Here is a 22,722-nt window from a genome sequence, read left to right as displayed (position 1 = left end):
ACAGATTTCTGTGTATTAATTTTGTATCCTGCAACTTTGCTGAATTTAGTTATTAGTTCTAGTAGTTTTGGGGTATATTCTTTAGGGTTTTCTATGTACAATATCATGTCATCTGCAAACAGGGACAGTTTAACTTTTTCCTTACCAGTCTGGATATCTTTTATTTCCTTGTGTTGTCTGATTGCCATGGCTAGGACCTCCAGTACTATGTTGAATAATAAAAGTGGTAAGAGTGGGCATCCTTGTGTTGTTCCTGATTTTAGAGGAAAAACTTTCAGCTTTTCACTGTTAACTATGATGTTGGCTGTGGATTTGTCATATATGCCCTTTATTACATTGAGGTACTTACCCTTTATACCCATTTTGTTGAGAGTTTTTATCATGAATGAATGTTTAATTTTGTCAAGTGCTTTTTCAGCATCTATTGAGATGATTATATGATTTTTATCCTTTTTGTTGATGTGGTATATTAGGTTGATGGATTTTCTAATATTGTACCATCCTTGCATCCCTGAAATCTCATTTGGTCACAATGGATGATCTTTTTGATATATTTTTAAATTTAGTTTGCTAATATTTTTTTGAGGAATTTTGCACCTATGTTCATCAGGGATATTGGTTTGTTGTTTTCTTTTTTGGTGGTGTATTTGTCTGGTTTTGGTCTTAGAGTGATGCTGGCCTCACAGAATGAGTTTGGATGTATTCCCTCCTCTTCTACTTTTTGGAAAACTTTGAGGATAGGTATTAGGTCTTCTTTAAACGTTTGATAAAATTCAGCTGTGAAGCCATCTGGTTAGGGATTTTGTTCTTAGGTTGTTTTATGTTTACCAATTCAATTTTATTGCTGATAATTGGTCTGTTCAGATTTCTCTTTCTTCTTGGATCAATCTTGGAAGTTGTATTCCTCTAGAAAGTTGTCCATTTCTTCTAGGTTATCCAATAGTTGGCGTATAATTTTTCATAGTATTCTCTCATAATTCTTTGTATTTCCATGGTGCCTATTGTAATTTTCCCTTTTTCATGTCTGATTCTGTTTATGTGTGTAGACTCTCTTTTTTTCTTGATAAGTCTGGCTAGGAATTTATCTATTTTGTTTATTTTCTAGAATAACAACATCCTGGTTTTACTGATTCTTTTTATTGTTTTATTCTTCTTAATTTTATTTATTTCTGCTCTGATCTTTATTATGTCCCTCCTTCTACTGACTTTGGGCCTCATTTGTTTTTCTTTTAATTGGTTTATTAATTGTGATTGTAGACTGTTCATTTGGAATTGTTCTTCTTTCTTGAGGTAAGCCTGTATTGCTATATACTTTCTTTTTAGAGCTGCCTTCATTGTATCCCACAGGTTTGGGACTGATGAGTTGTTGTTTTTGTCTCCATCTATTGCATGATCTCTGTTTTAATTTGGTCATTGATCCATTGATTATTTAGGAGCATGTTGGGAAGCCTCCATGTGTTTGTGGGATTTTTCATTTTCTTTGCATAATTTATTTCTAGTTTCATTTCTTTGTGGTCTAAGAAGCTGGCTGGCACAATTTCAATCTTTTTTTTCTTTTTGTGGTCTAGTATGTGATCTATTCTGGAAAACATTCCATATGCACTTGAGAAGAATGTGTATCCTGCTGCTTTTGAGTGGAGTATTCTGTAGACATCCATTAGGTTCTGTTCTACTACATTGTTTTGTGCCTCTGTCTCCTCACTTATTTTCTGTCTGGTTGATCTGTCTTTTGGTGTGATTAGTGTGTTGACTTCTCCTAAGATGAGTGCATTGCATTCTATTATTCCCTTTAATTCTGTTAATATTTGTTTCACATATATAGATGCTCCTATGTTTGCATAGATATTTATAACGGTTATATCTTCTGGTTGGATGGACCCTTTGAACATTATATAATGTTCTTCTTTGTCTCTTGTAACTTTCTTTGTTGTGAAATCTATTTTGTCTGATACAAGTATTGCAACACCTGCTTTATTCTTCCTGTTATTTGCATGACATATCTTTTCCATCCCTTCACTTTTAGTCTATGTATGTCTTTGAAGTGAGTTTTTTGTAGGCAGCACATAGATGGGTCTTGCTTTTTTATCCATTCAGTGACTCTATATCTTTTGATTGGTGCATTCAGTCCATTTACATTTATGGTGATTATCACTAGGTATATACTTACTGCCATTGTAGGCTTTAGATTTGTGGTTACCAAAAGTTCAAGGATAGCTTTCTTACTATCTACATGTTCAGTCTACCTTAAATCACTTATTATGCTATTTTCAGAACAGAGTTTTAAAAGACTGAAGAACTACACAATTCTAAAACAGCAAAATCTACTGAAGAACAAAGCATTGATTTACCTAATTTATTTATTCAAATGTGTTATCTAATTAATAATAGCATCTCTTGGGAAGGATATTATATGAAGTTAAGTGGCATAAAAATATTGTTATAGCCCAACAGTATCATGTCATGGGCATATAACACTATTAATTTCCTCAATCCCTGTCCTTACATGGCCTGCCACTCAGTCTTAGAAGGAGACTTAATTGGTCTTACATGATTTATTACATAATAAATTCTGATTCCTCTCTGGAGCCTTGGCCCCTGCTGGTTTAGCCAGGGTGATTAGTTTATCCATTTTCCTCTCATGCCATAAGGCTTTGTAGGCTGGCTTTTCAAAATGCTTAGAACCTCACAAATCCATATGCATGGATATTCCATTATAAATACATTCATATACTAAAATAATTCTGTCAGCTAAGTAGACAGAGAGTGTTTCATGCTCAGTCAGAGTTGCATACAACAATTAATCACCACTGCAGACAGGATTTTTCACTTAGAGATGGGGAGAGTTTGCAAGGGATCTATAATCACATTATAATCCCACACCTGAAATTTTAATATTTGAGAGAAATTGTAGTCTTTGAACATATGTGTCAAATTCTTACTTACTTTTTGGTCTTTTACAAATATATCCTTTGTAGGAAGAGCAGTGAATATTATTCCAAAATCCAGAAGATGCATATAAAACTACACAATCATTTCGTTCACCAGAGGGATCCCCTGTGTTCCAGTTGACAAAGGAGAGTGGATTGTTGTTTATCCATAGCCACTTCCCTGGTTATCAAATAAAACCAGTAAAAATAGAAGTTAAAAATAACCCAACTTAAAATTAATTTTACATATTCACGAAAAACTTCTAAGCATATTGTTCTAAATGCTTTTTTTAGAACCAGATTTTTAATAGACAAGATTAGAATAACCAATTATTATACGGAAAGAAAATGAGATGAATACATTTCTTATAGGTTTAGTTAAAAATTTATACTTAATTAATGCAAAGATGTATACTTATCCTTCTCTAATTTTTTTCTGGCAAAAAATAGAAAATATTTTTAAAGCTTCTTTGACTTAGCTACAGAAGATATTCTTTTAATTAGCAACTTTCAAAATAGCATATATGAGTCATTTAAAATTCCACTTATTTTTTGAAATGAAATATGAATTTGAGTTTTTAAACTTCACAAATTAATCATTATTTAAGGTAAGACTTTGTGGAACTGAAACCTTGTTTTACACACAATATTTTGAAATATTTTTTAATAAATAAGTGTTCTGTAAAAATTACCTTCAACATTTCTGTACAATCCTATCCAAAAATTGGCTTTGCTTTGAAGTGGCTCAACTCGATATGATAGAAAACTTGATTCAGCAGCACTTTCAATGGAAACCAAAGAGGAATCTGCCAAGTATACAAGAACAAATATGAAAGAAGTACTTTTAAGTAGCTGGAAATATTTTTATAATTACTGTATTGATACCAGGAGCAAAAAAATCACCCCAACATCTTAACTTAAGGGAAACAATTTCAGAGTGAACATTCACCCCCTCAGAATTTCAGTTTCCATTCTGAAAACATGACATTTTAAGCATTATTTGTGCTTAAAAGTGCTACAAGCACTGAGAAAGTTGCTGCAGGGTATACAACAGTGAGTAGGTTAACTTTAAGAAGGTTATGGTTCAGTGGTGTTATAAGCTATGGTAGGAATGACTTGAGAGTATTAAGGAATGTAATAGAGGCAAAAATAAGTACAACACGCTATTGACCTGTATTGACCTGTCAGATAGGGAGAAGATTTCTTTTAGCAACTAAATCAATCAAAAGGAAGCACGGTAGCACGGAGGAAATAGAATTTAAATATCAAGGAGCACAGGATTTCAAATAGAAAGGATAGAAAATAATTTCAGGAAGAGGAGGAATAATAGAAAAGGCAAAGAGGGATACATAGAGCTTCTTTAGGCATACTACTGACACATACATGGAATCTTTCATATTTGGTTTATGGTGCTATGATATAAGATACAGATAGATAGATAGATAGATAGATAGATAGATAGATAGATAGATACTAGATAGAGAGACAGATAGACAGATAAGTCTACTGGTAGAAATTAATAGATGGCTGTTTGGTTGGACTAATCTGGTCAATTGGTGAAAAAATATTTGGGTTAGACCTTCATTGCAGATGACAAGAGATCGGTATTCAAGGTAATGTGGTGATAAGGAGCACTTAGTTTTTCTAGGCAGCAGAATGATGCAGTGCACTATAGGAATATTAATAGAACTGTTATGTCTAGGATGTACAAAGTAAGAAGAGGATGAAACTGAAAGTTAGATGACTATGGCATTGACAACTCATATTAGATTCAGTGTCATTTTTAGATTTTGTAGTAAAAATCTATAGCTTTTTAATAATAACAACTAATATATTTTAAGCACTTCATGCCAGATATTTTCATTGGGCTTTACAAGTATGATCTCATTAAAACTTTATAACAACTTTATTAAATGGGTACTAATGGTATCCTATTTTATAGATAAGGAACCTGAAGTACAAAGGGTAAGTAATTTGCCAAGATCCTAATGACAGTAGAGGGCAGAATCATGTCATGGTGTAGGGATTCTGAATCTTGAGGACCTACTCTTAACCATATGCCTGCATCTGATGTTACTAAGTCTGGAATTATCCCCTTGATAATTGTTTCCATTGCACAATTACATATTCCATTATTAAACATATATATAGTATCCATTTCGAAATATTTGTGTCATATTTTGATGAATGAGAATCATTAACTTTATTTACACAAAAATATAGTCACCTAAAATTGAAAACAAACATGCACTGGAGAATATACACATGCCCATGAAAGGTTCAAGAAGTTCCTAAGCTCTCACCTCCACCTGACCTTGAGCATCTGTATAAGCAGGAAGTGAAGGCTAAGACAGAGTTTTAAACTGCCCACTTATATGAGGTCTGGAGGCATGTCTTCAGACAAGAGTCCCTCAAAATGACCTGGGAAACTTATTTATTGTAGGCACTTAGGGCTTCAAAATACACATAATGGGAGTTCTAGAAGAAAAGGAGAGAGAGAAAGAAGCAGAAATAGAACAAACAATCCTAAAGTTTGTATGGAAACACAAAAGACCCCAAATAGCCAAAGCAGCCCTGAGAAACAACAAAATTGGAGGGATCACACTTCCTGATCTTAAACTATTTTACAAAGCTATAGTAATCAAAACAGTATAGTACTGGCATAAAGAGACACATAGTTCAATGGAATAGAATAGAGAGCCAGAAATAAACCCACACATATAGTGTCAATTAATTTTCAAATAAGGAACCAAAAATATTTGATAGGAACAGGACAATCTCTTCAATAAACAATGCTAAGAAAACTGGAGAGCCACAAGCAAGAGGGTGAAACTGTATCCCTATCTTACACTATACATAAAAATCAACCAAAAGTGGTTAGACTTGAATGTAAGGCCTGAAACCATAAAGCTTCAAGAAGGAAACAGAGTGGGTAAACTCCTTCACATTAGTCTTGGTAATGATTTTTTTTGGATTTGATACTAAAAGCAAAGGCAACAATAAAGCAAAATATAAAAAATGAGACTACTACATCAAACAAAAAACTTTTTCATAGCAAACAAAACTACCAACAAAATGAAAAGGCAACCTGTGAACTGCGAGAAAACATTTGTAAATTGTATATCCTATTAGGGATTTAATATCTAAAATATGTAAGGAACTTACACAACTTGACACTAAAAAACAAATCACTCAATTAAAAATGGGCAGAGAATCTGAATAGACTTTTTTTCCCAAAGAAGACTTACAAGTAAATGGTTAACAGGTACATTAAAAGGTGCTCAACATCACTAATCATGAGAGAAATACAAATGAAAAGCACAACGGGATATCACCTCATACCTTTTAAGATGGCTAGTATCAAAAGGACAGGCAATAACAAATGTCAGCAAGGATGTGGAGAAAAGGGAACCTTTGTACATTATTAGTATGAATGTGAACTGGTCCATTCCCTGTAGAAAATGGCAAGGGGTTTCCTTAAGAAATTAAAAATAGACTATCATATGATCCAGATTCAGCAATCCAACTACCAGATAAATATCCAAAGGAAATGAAATCACTATCTCAAAGAGATATCTCTACTCCCATGTTCAGTGCATCATTATTCACAGTAGCCAAGGCATGGAAACAATTTAAGTGTCCACTGACAGATGAATGGATAAAGAAAATGTAGCATGTAAATACAATAGAATATTTATTATTGAACCTTTAAAAGAAAGAAATCTACCATTTGCAACAACATTGATTAACTTGGAGAGGATTATTCTAAGGAAATAAACCAGAAAGAGACAGACAAATACTGCAGAGTATCACTTATATGTGGAATTTTTTAGAAAGGCCGAACTCACAGGAACAGAGCAGAGTCAATATTGCCAGGGGCTGGGATTGTAGGAAATAGGGAGATGCTGCTAAAAGGGTACAAAAAGGTAAAAGGGATGAAAAAGGTCTTAGGATCTAAGGTACAATATGGTGACTATAGTTGATAATACTGTATTTTATAACTGAAATTTGCTAAGAGAGGAGAACTTGCATTCTCGCCAAAAAAGAAAAAAAATGTAAGTATGTGATGTAATGGTGGTATTAATTAATTTGACATGGAATCCTTTCACAATGTATATGTATAGCAAATCATCACATTGCATACTTTAAATGTATTATAATTTTATTTGTCAATTGCACTTCAGCAAAGTGGGAAAAAAACATAAAGTAAGAAGAAAGCATCAAAACTTAAGACAGACTTTTGGACAAACCTGAAGAAATGAGGATACAATCCTTGCACACCATGGTTAGATAAAGAATGCTGCCCGGGCATAATCAAAATATAGTAAAAAAGTTTTCAGTAAAATATCCAGTGGGATTTAGTTAAGTGGATTTTTAAATAGAACCTGAAAAATTACTTTGACATTTTGGGAGGGGGGAATTTATCCTTCCATATCATGTCTATTTGAGGGTTTTTTCCCCCACAAATAAGATAACCACATATAAATGATTTTCTATTAATGGCAAAGCAAAATGGTTCCTGGGAACTTGTGGAACCTGAGATTATCAGTAATAAGAAGAGAGCACAACATTCTGGATAACTGAGAATGAGAATCTTAACAATTTAGAATATTAGGCAGAAAGTAATTAAGACATGTTCAGCAAATGATTGTTTTCTACTGTAATTCCTTAAAATATTGAGGCTACAATGTTGGAAATTCCATTTGAGGGGCCTGGTGTTGAGCATTCTAATACAGTATAAATAAGTGAGAAAAATTGGCAGGTATTTAAGATGGCGGTGAGAGAGGCGAGACAGAGGCTTCCTCCTAAAACTGGATACAATTAGAAAATTTAATTGGCACAACTAATCCTGAGAGAGCAACAGGAAAGAGGACAGTGTCAGACTGCATACAACTGGAGGAAAGAGCAGACCTCACCAAACGGGGTAATGTACCAGAGCTGTGGCTTCGTGGGACCCAAGCCCTTCTCCCACCCCAGCTCACGGGCAGGAGGAAGAGAAACAGAGCAGGGAGGGAGTGGAAGGCTTGGGACTGCTGAATACCTAGCTCCAGAGATCTGCTCTGGGAGCACAAACATACATTTCATGGTGCTTTCATGAGACTTGCATGACTACTGGGTTGGAAAGTTAATACAGGCAGAGTTCCTGGGGAGACTGGGATTCTGGCTGCTTGTGGAAAGCAGGGATCCATATCCGGCTGCTCTGGGACAAAAACTGATACCTATGTGACCGGCCCACAGGCTCAGGCAGTGGAGAGAGGCACAGGAGCCAAGAGACAGGGAACAGCTCTTTCCTCCCCCCAGGTACCAGTACCACTCCCCTGCAACCCCCGACATTGCTTCAGGGGCTGAGCAGCTCCAGAGTAGAGCTTCTGGACACTAGAGGGCACCATATACAAACATGAAATGCCAAAGGAACCTTGTCCAGAGTAAAATTATTAATACAACTCCTGAGAAAGATTTAAATGATATGGACCTCATGACTCTTCTGGCAAGGGAGTTCAAAGTAAAAATCATCAACATTCTAATGGAGGTATGGAAAGACATCCAAGAACTCAGGAATGAATTCAGGTTGGAGATTCAATGATTGAAGAGCACCATGGAGGGTATTAAAAGCAGGTTGGATACAGTGGAGGAGACAATAAATGAAATAGAAATTAGGAAAGAGGAATACAAAGAAGCTGAGACACAGAGAGAAAAAAGGTTCTCTAAAAATGAAAGAATATTGAGAGACCTGTGTGACAAATCCAAGTGGAAGAATATTCGCACTAGAGGGATACCAGAAGAAGAACAGAGAGAAAAAGGGATAGAAAGTGTCTTTGAGGAGGTAGTTGCTGAAAACTTCCCCAATCTGGGGAAGGACATAGTCTCTCAGGCAATGGAGAGCCACAGATCTCCCAACACAAGGGACCCAAGGAAGACAACACCAAGACACATAGTAATTAAAATAGGAAAGATGAAGTATAAGGACAGACTGTTAAAAGCAGCCAGAGGCAGAAATAAGATCACATACAAAGGAAAATCCATCAGGCTAACATCAGACTTCTCAGCATAAACCTTACAGGCCAGAAGGGAGTGGCATGATGTATTTAATGCCATGAAGCAGAAGGGCCTGAAACCAAGATTATTTTATCTGGCAAGATTCTCATTTAAATTAGAAGAAGGGATTAAACAATTTCCAGATAAGCAAAAGCTGAGAGAGTTTACCTCCCACAAACCATCTCTGCAGTCTATTTTGGAGGGACTGCTATAGATTGAAGTGCTCCTAGGGTTGGATAGCTGTTACCAGATGCAGTAAAACCACGGTAGGGAGGGTGGAGCAGCTGATTGCGAGGCAAATGCAAAATTAAATTGACTATCCCCAATATCAATGAAGGGATAGACAAAAAGTACATAATTTGATACCTTATATATAAAGAATGAAGGAGGAAGAAAAAGGAGGAGAAATAGAAAAGAACCTTTAGATTGTGTTTGTAACAGCATACTAAGTGAGTTAAGTTAGACTCTAAAGTAACCTGGAACCTTTGGTAACCAAGAATCTAAAGACTGAAATGGCAATAAGTACATACCTATCGATAATCACCCTAAATGTAAATGGACTGAATGCACCAATCAAAAGACATAGAGTCACTGAATGGATAATAAACAAGACCCATCTATATGCTGCTTACAAGAGACTCACCTCAAACCCAAAGACATGCACAGACTAAAAGTCAAGGGATGGAAAAAGATATTTCATGCAAACAATAGGGAGAAAAAAGCAGGTGTTGCAGTACCAGTATCAGAAAAAAAAGTCCTCAAAACAAAGAAAATAACAAGAGATAAAGAAGGGCATTACATAACGATAAAGGGCTCAGATCAAAAAGAGGATATGACCATTATAAATAAATATGCACCCAACACAGGAGCACCAGCATATGTGAAACAAATATAAACACAACTAAAGGAGGAAATAGAATGCAATGCATTCATTTTAGAAGACTTAAACACATCATTCACTCCAAAGGACAGATCCACCAGATAGAAACTAAGTAAGACACAGAGGCACAGAACAACACAATAGAACAGATGGACCTAATAGACATCTATACAACTCTACACCCAAAAACAATAGGATACACATTCTTCTCAAGTGCACATGGAACATTCTCCAGAACAGACCACATACTAGGTCACAAAAAGAGCCTCAGGAAATTCAGAAAGATTGAAATTCTACCAACCAACTTTTCAGATCACAAAGGTATAAAACTAGAAATAAAAAATACAAAGAAAGCAAAAAGGCTCACAAACACATGGAGGATTAACAACACGACTCTAAATAGCCAATGGATCAACAACCAAATTAAAATGGAGATCCAGCAAAATATGGAAATAAATTACAACAACAACAAAAAGCCCCAACTTCTATGGGATGCAGTGAAAGCAGTCTTAAGAGGAAAGTATATAGCAATACAGGCATATTTAAAGGAGGAAGAAAAAAACCAAATGAATAGTCTAATATCACAATTATCAAAATTGGAAAAAGAAGAACTAATGAGGCCTAAAGTCAGCAAAAGGAGGGACATAAAAAAGATCAGAGAAGAAATAAACAAAATAGAGAAGAATAAAACAACAGAAAAAAATAAATGAAACCAAGAGCTGGTTCTTTGAGAAAATAAACAAAATAGACAAGTCTCTAGCCAGACTATTAAGAGAAAAAGAGAATCAACACACATCAACAGAATCAGAAATAAGAAAGAAAGCATCACGATGGAGCCATCAGAAATACAAAGAATTATTAGAGACTACTATGAAAACTGATATGCCAAGAAGCTGGAATACCTAGAAGAAATGGACAACTTCCTAGAAAAATACAACCTTCCAAGACTGACCAAGGAATAAACACAAAAGTTAAACAAACCAATTACGAGCAAAGAAGAAATTGACACAGTAATCAAAAAACTACCCAAGAACAAAACCCCATGGCCGGATGGATTTACCTCGGAATTTTATCAGACACACAGAGAAGACATAATACCCATTGTCCTTAAAGTTTTCCAAAAAATAGAAGAGTAGGGAATACTCCTAAACTCATTCTATGAAGCCAACATCACCCTAAAATCAAAACCAGGCAAAGACCCCACCAAAAAAGAAAATTATGGACCAATATCCCTGATGAATGTAGATGCAAAAACACTCAATAAAATATTAGCAAACCGAATTCAAAAATATATCAAAAGGATCATACACCACGACCAAGTGGGATTCGTCCCAAGGATGCAAGGATGGTACAACATTTGAAAATCCATCAACATCATCCACCACATGAACAAAAAGAAAGACAAAAATCACATGATCATCTCCATAGATGCTGAAAAAGCATTCCAAAAAATTCAACATCCATTCATGATAAAAACTCTCAACAAAAAGGGGGATAGAGGGTAAGTACCTCAACATAATAAGGGCCATATATGATAAAACCACAGCCAACATCATAGTGAACAGCGATAAGCTGAAAGCTTTTCCTCTGAGATCGGAAGCAAGACAGGGATGCCCACTCTCCCCACTGTTATTTAACATAATACTGGAGGTCCTAGCCACAGCAATTAGACATAACAAAGAAATACAAGGAATCCAGATTGGTAAAGAAGTTAAACTGTCACTATTTGCAGATGACATGATATTGTACATAAAAAACCCTAGAGACTCCACTCCAAAACTACAAGAACTGATAACAGAATACAGCAAAATTGCAGGATACAAAATTAACACACAGAAATATGTGACTTCCCTATACACTAACAATGAACCAATAGAAAGAGAAATCAGGAAAACAATTCCATTCACAATTGCATCAAAAATAATAAAATACCTAGGAATAAACCTAACCAAAGAAGTGAAAGACCTATACCCTGAAAACTACAAGACGCTCTTAAGAGAAATTAAAGAGGACACTAACAAATGGGAACTCATCCCATGCTCATGGCTAGGAAGAATTAATATAGTCAAAAGGCCATCCTGCCCAAAGCAATATACATATTTGACGCAATCCCTATCAAATTACCAACAACATTCTTCAACAAACTGGAACAAATAATTCAAAAATTCATAAGGAAACACCAAAGACCCCAAACAGCCAAAGCAATCCCAACAAAGAAGAATAAAGTGGGGGGGGATCTCACTCCCCTACTTCAAGCTCCATTACAAAGCCATAGTAATCAAGACAATTTCCTACTGGTGCAAGAACAGAGCCACAGACCAGTGGAACAGATTAGAGACTCCAGACATTAACCCAAACATATATGGTCAATTAATATTTGATAAAGGAGCCATGGAGATACAATGGGGAAATGACAGTCTCTTCAACAGATAGTGCTGGCAAAACTGGACAGCTACATGTAGGAGAATGAAACTGGATCACTGTCTAACCCCATACACAAAAGTAAATTCAAAATGGATCAAAGATATGAATGTAAGTCATGAAACCATTAAACTCTTGAAATAAAACATAGGCAAAAACATCTTAGACATAAACATGAGTGACCTCTTCTTGAACATATATCCCCGTTCAAGGTAAACAATAGGAAAAATGAACAAGTGGGACTATATTAAGCTGAAAAGCTTCTGTACAGCAAAAGACACCATCAATAGAACAAAAATGTACCCTACAGTATAGGAGAATATATTTGTAAATGACAGATCCTATAAAGGCTGGACGTCCAAAATATATAAAGAGCTCATCCACCTCAACAAACAAAAAACAATCCATCCAATTAAAAAATGGGCAGAGGAACTGAACAGAAAGTTCTCCAAAAAGGAAATACAGATGGCCAACAGACCCATGAAAAGATGCTCCACAATGCTAATTATCAGAGAAATGCAAATTAAAAACACAATTAGGTATCACCTCACGCCAGTAAGGATGGCTATCATCTAAAAGACAAACAACAACAAATGTTGGCGAGGTTGTGAAGGGGGAACCCTCCTACACTGCTGTTGCATATGTAAATTAGTTCAACCATTGTGGAAAGCAGTATGGAGGTTCCTCAAAATGCTCAAAATAGACTTACCATTTGACCCAGGAATTCCACTCCTAGGAATTTACCCTAAGAATGCAGCACTCCGGCTTGAAAAAGACAGATGAACTCCTATGTTTATCGCAGCACTATTTTCAATAGCCAAGAATTGAAAGCAACCTAAGTGTCCATCAGTAGATGAATGGATAAAGATGTGGTACATATTACTCAGCCATAAAAAGAAAACAAATCCTACCATTTGCAACATCATGGATGGAACTAGAGGGTATTATGCTCAGTGAAATAAGCCAAGCAGAGAAAGAGAAATACCAAATGATTTCACTCATCTGTGGAGTATAAGAACAAAGGAAAAACTGAAGGAACAAAATAGCAGCAGAATCACAGAACCCAAGAATGGACTAACAGGTACCAAAAGGAAAAGGACTGGGGAAGATGGGTGGGTAGGGAGGGATAAGGGTGGGGAAGAAGAAAGGGGTTATTATGATTAGCATGCATAATGGGGAGGTGGGAGAAAGGGTAGGGCTGTACAACACAGAGAAGACAAGTACTGATTCTACAACATTTTGCTATGCTGATGGACAGTGACTGTAAAGGGGTTTGTGGGGGGGACCTGGTATAGGGGAGAGCCTAGTAAACATAATATTCTTCATGTAATTGTAGATTAGTGGTAACAAAAAAAGAAAGAAAGAAAAGGGTGATTACTCCCTGATAGGATAAAACTAACTGTAAATCAACGATTAATGCATGCTTTAAATATCCTTAATTTTGATCATTTAAAGGGTGTCAGATGTTCACCTATGGAAATACATTTTTCTGATAATATTCCTTTCTCTTAAAAAAAAAAAGCAGTTCCTGTGAATGGTATAAAGGGCATATCAAAGTGTGGGCAAAGGGTTTGTGTTTATACAGAGGATCAAAGCCTAATTTGGCTACCCAGTAAATGAATTAAGATACGATATGAAGAAGAACTTCCAACATCAACATTCTCTGGAAGAGTCATTCCAGAAGATGATCATCAAAAAACTTCAACAAAGATCCTGGCGCTGTTGCAGTTGTAGCTGCATTCATCCCACTGGTTCCTGGACTTGCCATTGGAATGAAGAAAGAGATATCTAAGCTGGCCTGTGCATACAGTAAAACAACAAATTTGACTGGATCTATACTGTTGGAACTCAACCAAGAATTACGAGAAGTGCAAGTTGCAGTGCTCCAAAATCTTGCGACTACAGACTACCTACTGTTAAAAGAACATATGGGATGTGAACAGTTCCCAGGAGTGTGTTGTTTTAATTTGTCTGATTTTTCTCAAACTATTCAAATTCAGTTAGACAATATCCATCATATCATTGATAAGTTTTCACAAATGCCTAGGGTACCTAACTGGTTTTCTTGGTTTCACTGGAGATGGCTGGTAATTGTAGGTCTGCTTTGGTTATGTAGCTGTATTCCTATTATGTTAATATGTGTGTACAATTTAATTAGTAGTTTAAAACCTATACATGCTTATGTTACTCTAAAAGAAGATATGTCAAAGAAATAATCAATCTTCCCATGTTTTCTTCCGTCTGCTACTTCTATAGCTTTTCTTCTTCCTTCCTAATTACAACCCTTCAGTGGAATTCGTGCCTCCTATCAAAATTACTGAGTATCATAATTCTTCCAAGTGGTAAAGATAACTCAAGACAAATGCTGGGCATAGAAGCCACAGGGCATAAATCTGCAAAGAAGTAAAATGTTAACTTTTTCAAACAATATTGCTTCTCTCTCACTTACCAACTTTACATTTCCCTGTATGGCTCCGGAAGATGGCTGGTTAGCCAGAGACGGGTAAGATTCCTCAAGGGAGGAACAACCTAAGACAGGCACAGTTGCAGGGGGCCATCAGGTGAGAAATTGGGGATCAACAGAGGTGAGGCTTAGGACCTCACCCCTCCTGTTTTGAGAGAAATCTTCTGCATCTGTGGATGTTTTGTTGCCCTTGTCTAGCTTGGATTAATACTTAGTCTATAGGCACACACCTGATCATCTACATTTGCCCTCTTACAGCACTAAACTATGTTTTCTACCTTTATCTTGCATCTACCTACCACTTTAGCATTTTATTAAAAATAATAATAATAATAATGGAGAACTGTGGGATTCACATATAAATCAAGTATAAAAATCAAACAAATATTCATATTTGACCTGATTGTTTATAGTTCATAATGCATGATCAAAACCGAAAGTTTCTGTGATGACTGCCCTCGCACTGTTCACCATGTAAGAACTTATTCACTATGTAAGAATTTGTTCACCATGTAAGAACTTGTTCATTATGCTTCAGAAGATTGGAGACTGTTGAGAATTAGGCTTGGGGTGGATTAATGATTGTGCATTGAGCATTGAGTCCCCTATACAGAATTTTATTGTTGTTAACAACTATTTGATCAATAAATATGAGAGATGTCTTCTCAAAAAAAAAAAAAAGAACAAAGGAAAAACTTTAGGAACAAGACAGTAGGAGAATCATAGAACCCAGGAATGGACTAACAGTTACCAAAGGGAAAGTGACTGGGGAGAATGGGAGGATAGGAAGGGATAAGGGGGTATTATGATTAGCATGTATAATGTTGGAGGGCGGGGAGGGGAAGGCTGTGCAACACAGAGAAGACAAGTAGTGATTCTACAACATCTTACTATGCTGATGGACAGTGACTGTAATGGGGTTTGTTGGGGAGACTTGGAGTAGGGGAGAGCCTAGTAAACATAATGGTGTTCATCTAATTGTAGATTAATGACAAAGTAAGAAAAAATAAGCAGGTATTTTTACATCCTTATGTTTGTAATATATAGTGTTATTAGTACCATGGTAATCCAAAATAGATGATTGTGAGATTTTCTTACAGTAAATGTGGAACTTACCCATTCGGAGACATTCCAGAGAAGCTTGGCCCCAGTTTCGTGTATATGAAGACTCAATATAGTAACAGTGGCCATGGAAAGGAATCCAGGCTGTGTGTTCTGTCTCTGGGCATTTGCCAGGCAGTTGTGGAGGTTCAGTGGCTGGGATTTCTGTTAATAAAAAGACATTTTAAAAAATAAAGTACATCCTAAAGTTTCATAGTAAGTACATAGAATAATATGTTAACAGCTAAAAAAGTTTTATTACCTATCACCTTATTTTTTAAGTTTTAATGTAATCATTTGGATCTTCCACTTTTATTACTGAATTTTCTTTTTACTGCATCATATTTTTTCAATTTAAATATATTTCAATAGAATGCACTATGGTACAGTAGCAATTGATCACATCCATGATTAAGAATGCAGATCTACAGAAAATCTACAAAGATGTTAGTAAGTTCACAAAACAGAATCCACACAAAAATAATTTGCAAAGGAGTCCCCCTTCAAGATGCTCTTCCTTTTCTGGGATGCTAACCCCTGTAAACTCTTCTTAGCTGTGGCTGACATCTGTGCTGTAGGTAAAATTCAAGGACTTAATCACTGTCCAGTCCCAGGGCTGTTAGTACTGTGATATCACTGACTGATTAATCTACATGCATTCTGGTAAAATTATTTTGACATAGATATGCTACTAACTTCAAAAGTAAACATTTTTTAATTTGCTGGGGACTCTGACATCATAGATTCAGAGGATAATCTCAATAATAAAAATTCAGAAATTTATAAATAGTAAATGAACATGAGCAATGAACAAAATTTCTTATCTCTATTATTTTGACCTATGTATATTTGCTTAGTACCAAATTGGTCTTTTACTAAGTGAAGGAATATGTTTTATCTTAAGTTACCTAAGATATGTTACTGTTTAATATCAACAGCAATATTTATTGTCAGCTTTTTGAGATAATTTCAGATCCCCTGATTGTTTTTGCATATTCAATTACCATTTGATCTTTTACAGAGAAAATAGAAACTTTCATTGCATTGTGCTGTCTTCCAGTAGCCATCAAGGTCCAGATAAACGCATGCTGATTTCACTTTGGGCTCATCAGCCGCCCAATTAGTGTACCTCACCCTCCATTTATCAGTCCAAACATATTCATTATTGGTCTGCAAGAACAAAAACAACCATTAACATGGAGACGTGCTTCATTTAGCAAATAACAAACGAACTGAGTGAGGAACAAAAAGGATATTTAATGCTGTCATTTGACAAGAATCTCAAAGATTTGGGAATAAAAAGAACATTATAAATCATTTCTACCTACTCAAATTCAGTAAATGCAGCCTTTTAAAAAGACTTTCTTGGAGATGCCCAGGAATCCACTCTTGAAAGCTAATTTGAAAAACATTGTCTTAAAAACCTACATCTTCTCTTATAAAACTGTCCTTATTTGCAGGTTTTCAGTATGAAAGAGAAGTTTCATCTTCAGAACAAATAAAGTACTTATTGTATTATCATTAAAATGATAATAAAAAGTAATTTTCATTGAACTTGTGAAGCTTTGGGGGAAACACTAATCTCCTGTGATCTCATTGTTCAGTGGTTCAAATGTGCAGATGACAAATGCCTTAGGTGGGTTACACCCGTAGAAAATAAAGGAGCCTGTGTCTTGCCTTCCAGTTGGGTGGTCTTTTCAATGATATTTTAAAATTTTGAAATTATTTTTTAATGGCATTTTTTACAAAGATGATTGTTTTTATTCAATTTGCACATTTAATTTCTTATTGCACATTTAATTTCTTATTATATTTGGTGGAACACATTTATGGTCACATACAAATCAATTGATAAGATCAAAAATATTATTTATCAATAATATTCTTTATAGCCTAAAAGAGATTTTATATATAATTCCTAAGAACAGATGATATATAACATTAATCAGAGATAATTAAGTCTTTAAACAATACGTGTCCCCTTAATGCATTATTTAATTTACCAAGCCAATCACCAAAGATCTAATGACAAAATCAAATGTATGTGATATCTCAAGTTAGAATTTTGTAGTGTTTTATCATTTTTAATCAAATAATGCTTAAATAATCATTAATTCTATAGATGTAAGGAAGATGATATTACTGTTTTAATTATAAATGTTGGTACAGTAAAAAACTAATCTTTCTAAAGATAAATAAAAGCCTATTTTAGATTCATAAGAGAATTATGAACATGTCTGTGAGACGAAAATGAATGAATTACCAAGTGAACTAATTACTAAAAATAGGGTCAGGACAGACATAAAAATATCTTGCATAAGTTTAATCACAGAAATCGTTATGGTACTCACTTCCCTACTTAGGAAATAATCATTGCATGAGGTGTGAATTTCTATCTGTGCATCATGGCATTAGATGCTCTATAAAATCTGACACCAATCTACTTTCCTCTTTACATTAAGTTTTATCCTCTTATGTTCCACTGTCCTAGACTTATGTTCCACTGTCCTAGACTACATCTCTGAAGTTTAACTTTCTCTGAGAAGCCTTCTTGGTTCTCCTCCCTGGTGCAAAGGATCCCTTTTCTCTCCTCTCCCAGCACTTTGTATATTCCTCACTTTGACACTTGCATTATGTCTTAATGACTTGTTGACATCTCTATTTCTTCTACTAGGAAGTTTGCTGATTGACTAGCTAGATAGATGGATATATGTTTGGAGGATAGATGGATCAGAGAAGACTCACTTTAAGAGTATTTTGGCAAATCCAGCACCAGTTATAGTTCTGTGCCTCCTCCCTCTTTCTACCCCATTCTCTGCCAACCTTGCTTTCTCTGCTACAGAACACAGGGAATTGACTGCAGTGAAGTGTCTCACACATGGATGGAAGCTCCACAACTTCAGACTGATAACAAGTCTAGAATGGCTAGCCACAAAAAATAAAAAGTGTCCTCATTATCTAGGAACTATGCCCCTGATCTGCTTTCTTAATTCCTATGGCATGGTAATCATGGTCCTAGAAGGAAGTAAGTTACTAAATAAAACTGTTTAGATACAGAATCTAATTTTAATATTCAAAAGCAATATGAGAACTGATATTAGTTTGGTTTCTAATACACTTCATTAGCTTGCTAAATCTCTAGAGACAATGGAATCTTGAAAGACTGGGTTTTGTTCATGTTAGTAGCATTCACATTGCCTGGCACAGTTGCCTACACATAACAAGTGTGCAACAGAATGAACAGGAAGAGAATCATATTCAATCACAACTTATCATTCACATCAAGTCACACATGTTTCCAGCATCTTACCAAATTACTGTTCAGAGCGATCCACACAGGTTCATTAACTGCTTGCATTTGCATCCATGCAAATGCATTACTATAGGGATCTAGAATGCTAGCAATAAGGGAAGAGTGAAGCTTGCAATAATCCTCTGCTTCATACCATTGTAATTTTAATTTCATGAGTGAATAGCTACTTTCACCATATTTAATAAAGCCATCTGTTGGAACTGTTGCTGGAGAATTAGGCAAGGAAGAGTCTGGAATAAAAAGATTATTTTCATTAGCATTACCTAAATAACATTACTTGAATGCCATCACTACATGACTACTATATTTTCTACATCGTAAAAATAATCAGGAGAGCTGATTACCATCAGGTGTTAAAGATATTTTCATGGTCCATTTTTGTAGCAGAAAACATGGCTTTAATTTTTTATAATATAGTAATACACCAAATGCACAAATAGTGTACAGCTTGATGAATTTTGACATGTGTATATACTCATATAACTCTCAGCCAGATCAAAATATAAAACATTCTCACTAATCCCCCCCTTTACCTGTTGCACGCATGCTCCCAACCCCTCCCCTATGGCAGCCATCAGTCTGTTCACCTGTGTTTATGAGTCTATTTCTGTTTGGTTTGTTTGTTTGCTTATTTTGTATTTTTAGATTCCACATATAAGTGAAATCATCTAGTATTTGTCTTTCTCTGTCTGACTTACTTCACTTAGGATAGTACCCTCATAGCCTATACATGTTATTTCATATGGCAAGATTTCACTGTTTTTATGGCTGAGTAATATTCCATTGTATATATGCACCACTTACATTTTTTTAAAGGTTAAAACAGATTTCATTTTTTTGTATTTTTATTTTTTTAATTTTTTATTAAGGTATGATTGACATACACTCTTATGAAGGTTTCACATGAAAAAACAATGTGGTTACTACATTTACCCATATTATCAAGTCCCCACCCATACCCCAATGCAGTCACTGTCCATCAGTGTAGTAAGATGCCACAGATGCACTGTGTGCCTTCTCTGTGCAACATTGTTGTCCCCATGATCCCCCACACCATGTGTACTAAACATAAAACCCCTCAATCCCCATCTCTCTCCCTCCCCACTCGCCCTCCCCTTTGGTAACCACTAGTTCATTCTTGGAGTCTCTGAGTCCACTGCCATTTTGTTCCTTCAGTTTTGCTTCATTGTTATACTCCACAAATGAAGGAAATCATTTGGCATTTGTCCTTCTCTGCCTGGCTTATTTCACTGAGCATAATGTCCTCCAACTCCATCCATGTTGTTGCAAATGGTAGGATTTGTTTCTTTCTTATGGCTGAATAGTATTCCATTGTGTATATGTACCACACCTTCTTTATCCATTCATCCTAATGGACACTTAGGTTGCTTCCATATCTTGGCTATTGTAAAAAGGGCTGCAATAAACATAGGGGTGTATATGTCTTTTTGAATCTGAGAACTTGTATTCTTTGGGTAAATTCCAAGGAGTAGGATTCCTGAGTCAAATGGTATTTCTATTTTTAGTTTTTTGAGGAACCTTCAAATTGCCTTCCACAATGGTTGAACCAGCTTACATTCCCACCAGCAGTGTAGGAGGGTTCTTCTTTCTCTACATCCTCGCCAACATTTGTTGTTTTTAGTGTTTTCAACGCTGGCCATCCTTACTGGTGTGAGCTGGTATCTCATTGTGGTTTTAATTTGCATTTCCCAGATGATTAATGATGTGGCCCATCTTTTCATGTGTCTGTTGGTCATCTGAATTTCTTCTTTGGAGAACTGTCTCTTCATATCCTCTGCCCATTTTTTAATTGGGTTATTTGCTTTTTGGGTGTTGAGGCATTTAAGTTCTTTATATATTTTGGATGTTAACCCCTTGTCGTATATGTCATTTACAAATATATTCTCCCATACTGTAGGATGCCTTTTTGTTCTGTTGATGGTGTCCTTTGCCATACAGAAACTTTTTAGTTTGATGTAGTCAAACCACGATTTCATTTTTGCTTTTGTTTCCTTTGCTTGAGGAGATAGGTTCAGGAAGAAGTTGCTCATGCTTACATTCAGGAGATGTTTGCCTATGTTGTCTTCTAAGAGTTTTATGGTTTCATGACTTACATTCAGGTCTTTGATCCATTTTGAGTTTACTTTTTGTGTGTGTGTGGAGTTAAACAATAATCCAGTTTCATTCTCCTGCACGTAGCTGTCCAGTTTTGCCAACACCAGCTGTTCAAGAGGTTGTCATTTCCCCATTGTATATCAATGGCTCCTTTATCATACATTAATTGACCATATATGGTTGGATTTATATTAGGGCTCTCTAGTCTGTTCCATTGGTCTATGGGTCTATTCTTGTGTGAATACCAAATTGTCTTGAATACTGTGGCTTTGTAGTAGAGCTTGAAGTTGGGGAGCATAATCCCCCCAGCTTTATTCTTCCTTCTCAAAATTGCTTTGGCTACTCAAGGTCTTTCGTGGTACCATATGAATTTTAGGATGATTTTCTCTAGTTCGTTGAAGAATGCTGTTGGTATTTGGTAGGAATTGCATTGAATCTGTAGATTGCTTTAAGCAGGTTGGCCATTTTAACAATATTAATTCTTCCTGGGATTGTGCATGGGATGTGTTTCCATTTATTGGTACCTTTTTTAATTTCTTTTATGAGTGTCTTGTAGTTTTCAGAGCATAGGTCTTTCACTTCCTTGGTTAGGTTTATTCCTAGGTATTTTATTATTTTTGATGCAACTGTGAATGGAATTGTTTTTCTGATTTTTCTTTCTGCTAGTTCATCATTAGTGTATAGGAATGCAACAGATTTCTGTGTATTAATTTTGTATCATGCAACTTTGCTGAATTCAGATATTAGATCTAGTAGTTTTAGAGTAAATTCTTTAGGGTTTTTTATGCACAGTATCATTTCATCTGCAAATAGTGACAGTTTAACTTCTTCCTTACCAATCTGGATGCTTTTTATTTCTTTGTGTTGTCTGATTGCCATGGCTAGGACCTCCAGTACTGTGTTGAATAAAAGAGGGGAGAGTGGGCATCCTTGTGTTGTTCCTGATCTGAAAGGAAAAGCTTCCAGCTTCTTGCTGTTAAGTATAATGTTGGCTGTGGATTTGTCATATGTGGCCTTTATTATGTTGAGGTACTTGCCCTCTATACCCATTTTGTTGAGAGTTTTTCTCATGAATGGATGTTGAATCTTGTCAAATGTTTTTTCAGCATCTATGGAGATAATCATGTGGTTTTTGTCCTTTTTGTTGATGTGGTGGATGATGTTGATGGATTTTTGAATGTTGTACCATCCTTGCATCCCTGGAATAAATCCTACTTGATCATGATGGTTGATCTTTTTGATGTATTTTTTGAATTTGGTTTGCTAATAATTTGTTGAGTATTTTTGCATCTATGTTCATCAGGGATATTGGTCTGTAATTTTCTTTTTTTGTGGTGTCTTTGCCTGGTTTTGGTATTAGAGTGATGCTGGCCTCATAGAATGAGTTTGGAAGTATTCCCTCCTCTTCTACTCTTTGGAAAACTTTAAGGATGGATATTAGATCTTCACTAAATGTTTGATAAAA

The 22,722-nt window shown here is 35.5% G+C and overlaps 1 protein-coding gene across 2 annotated transcripts in view; it reads right to left on the bottom strand.

Moving 5' to 3' along the window:
- The window catches only part of MRC1 (mannose receptor C-type 1), a 102,210-nt gene that overhangs the window by 4,188 nt on the left and 75,300 nt on the right, over nucleotides 1–22,722 (bottom strand). For both annotated transcript variants that reach the window (XM_073229164.1, XM_073229165.1), the window contains exons 24-28: nucleotides 19,140–19,372; nucleotides 16,834–16,999; nucleotides 15,845–15,994; nucleotides 3,620–3,733; nucleotides 2,944–3,108 (exon numbers count right to left, since the gene is read on the bottom strand). In XM_073229164.1, the coding sequence (XP_073085265.1) occupies nucleotides 2,944–3,108; nucleotides 3,620–3,733; nucleotides 15,845–15,994; nucleotides 16,834–16,999; nucleotides 19,140–19,372 (828 nt within the window). The remainder of the gene's footprint in view (nucleotides 1–2,943; nucleotides 3,109–3,619; nucleotides 3,734–15,844; nucleotides 15,995–16,833; nucleotides 17,000–19,139; nucleotides 19,373–22,722) is intronic.

Source organism: Manis javanica, chromosome 2, assembly GCF_040802235.1.
Source record: "Manis javanica isolate MJ-LG chromosome 2, MJ_LKY, whole genome shotgun sequence".
Lineage (NCBI taxonomy): Eukaryota > Metazoa > Chordata > Mammalia > Pholidota > Manidae > Manis > Manis javanica.
This window is presented reverse-complemented; position numbering and strand designations above follow the sequence as displayed.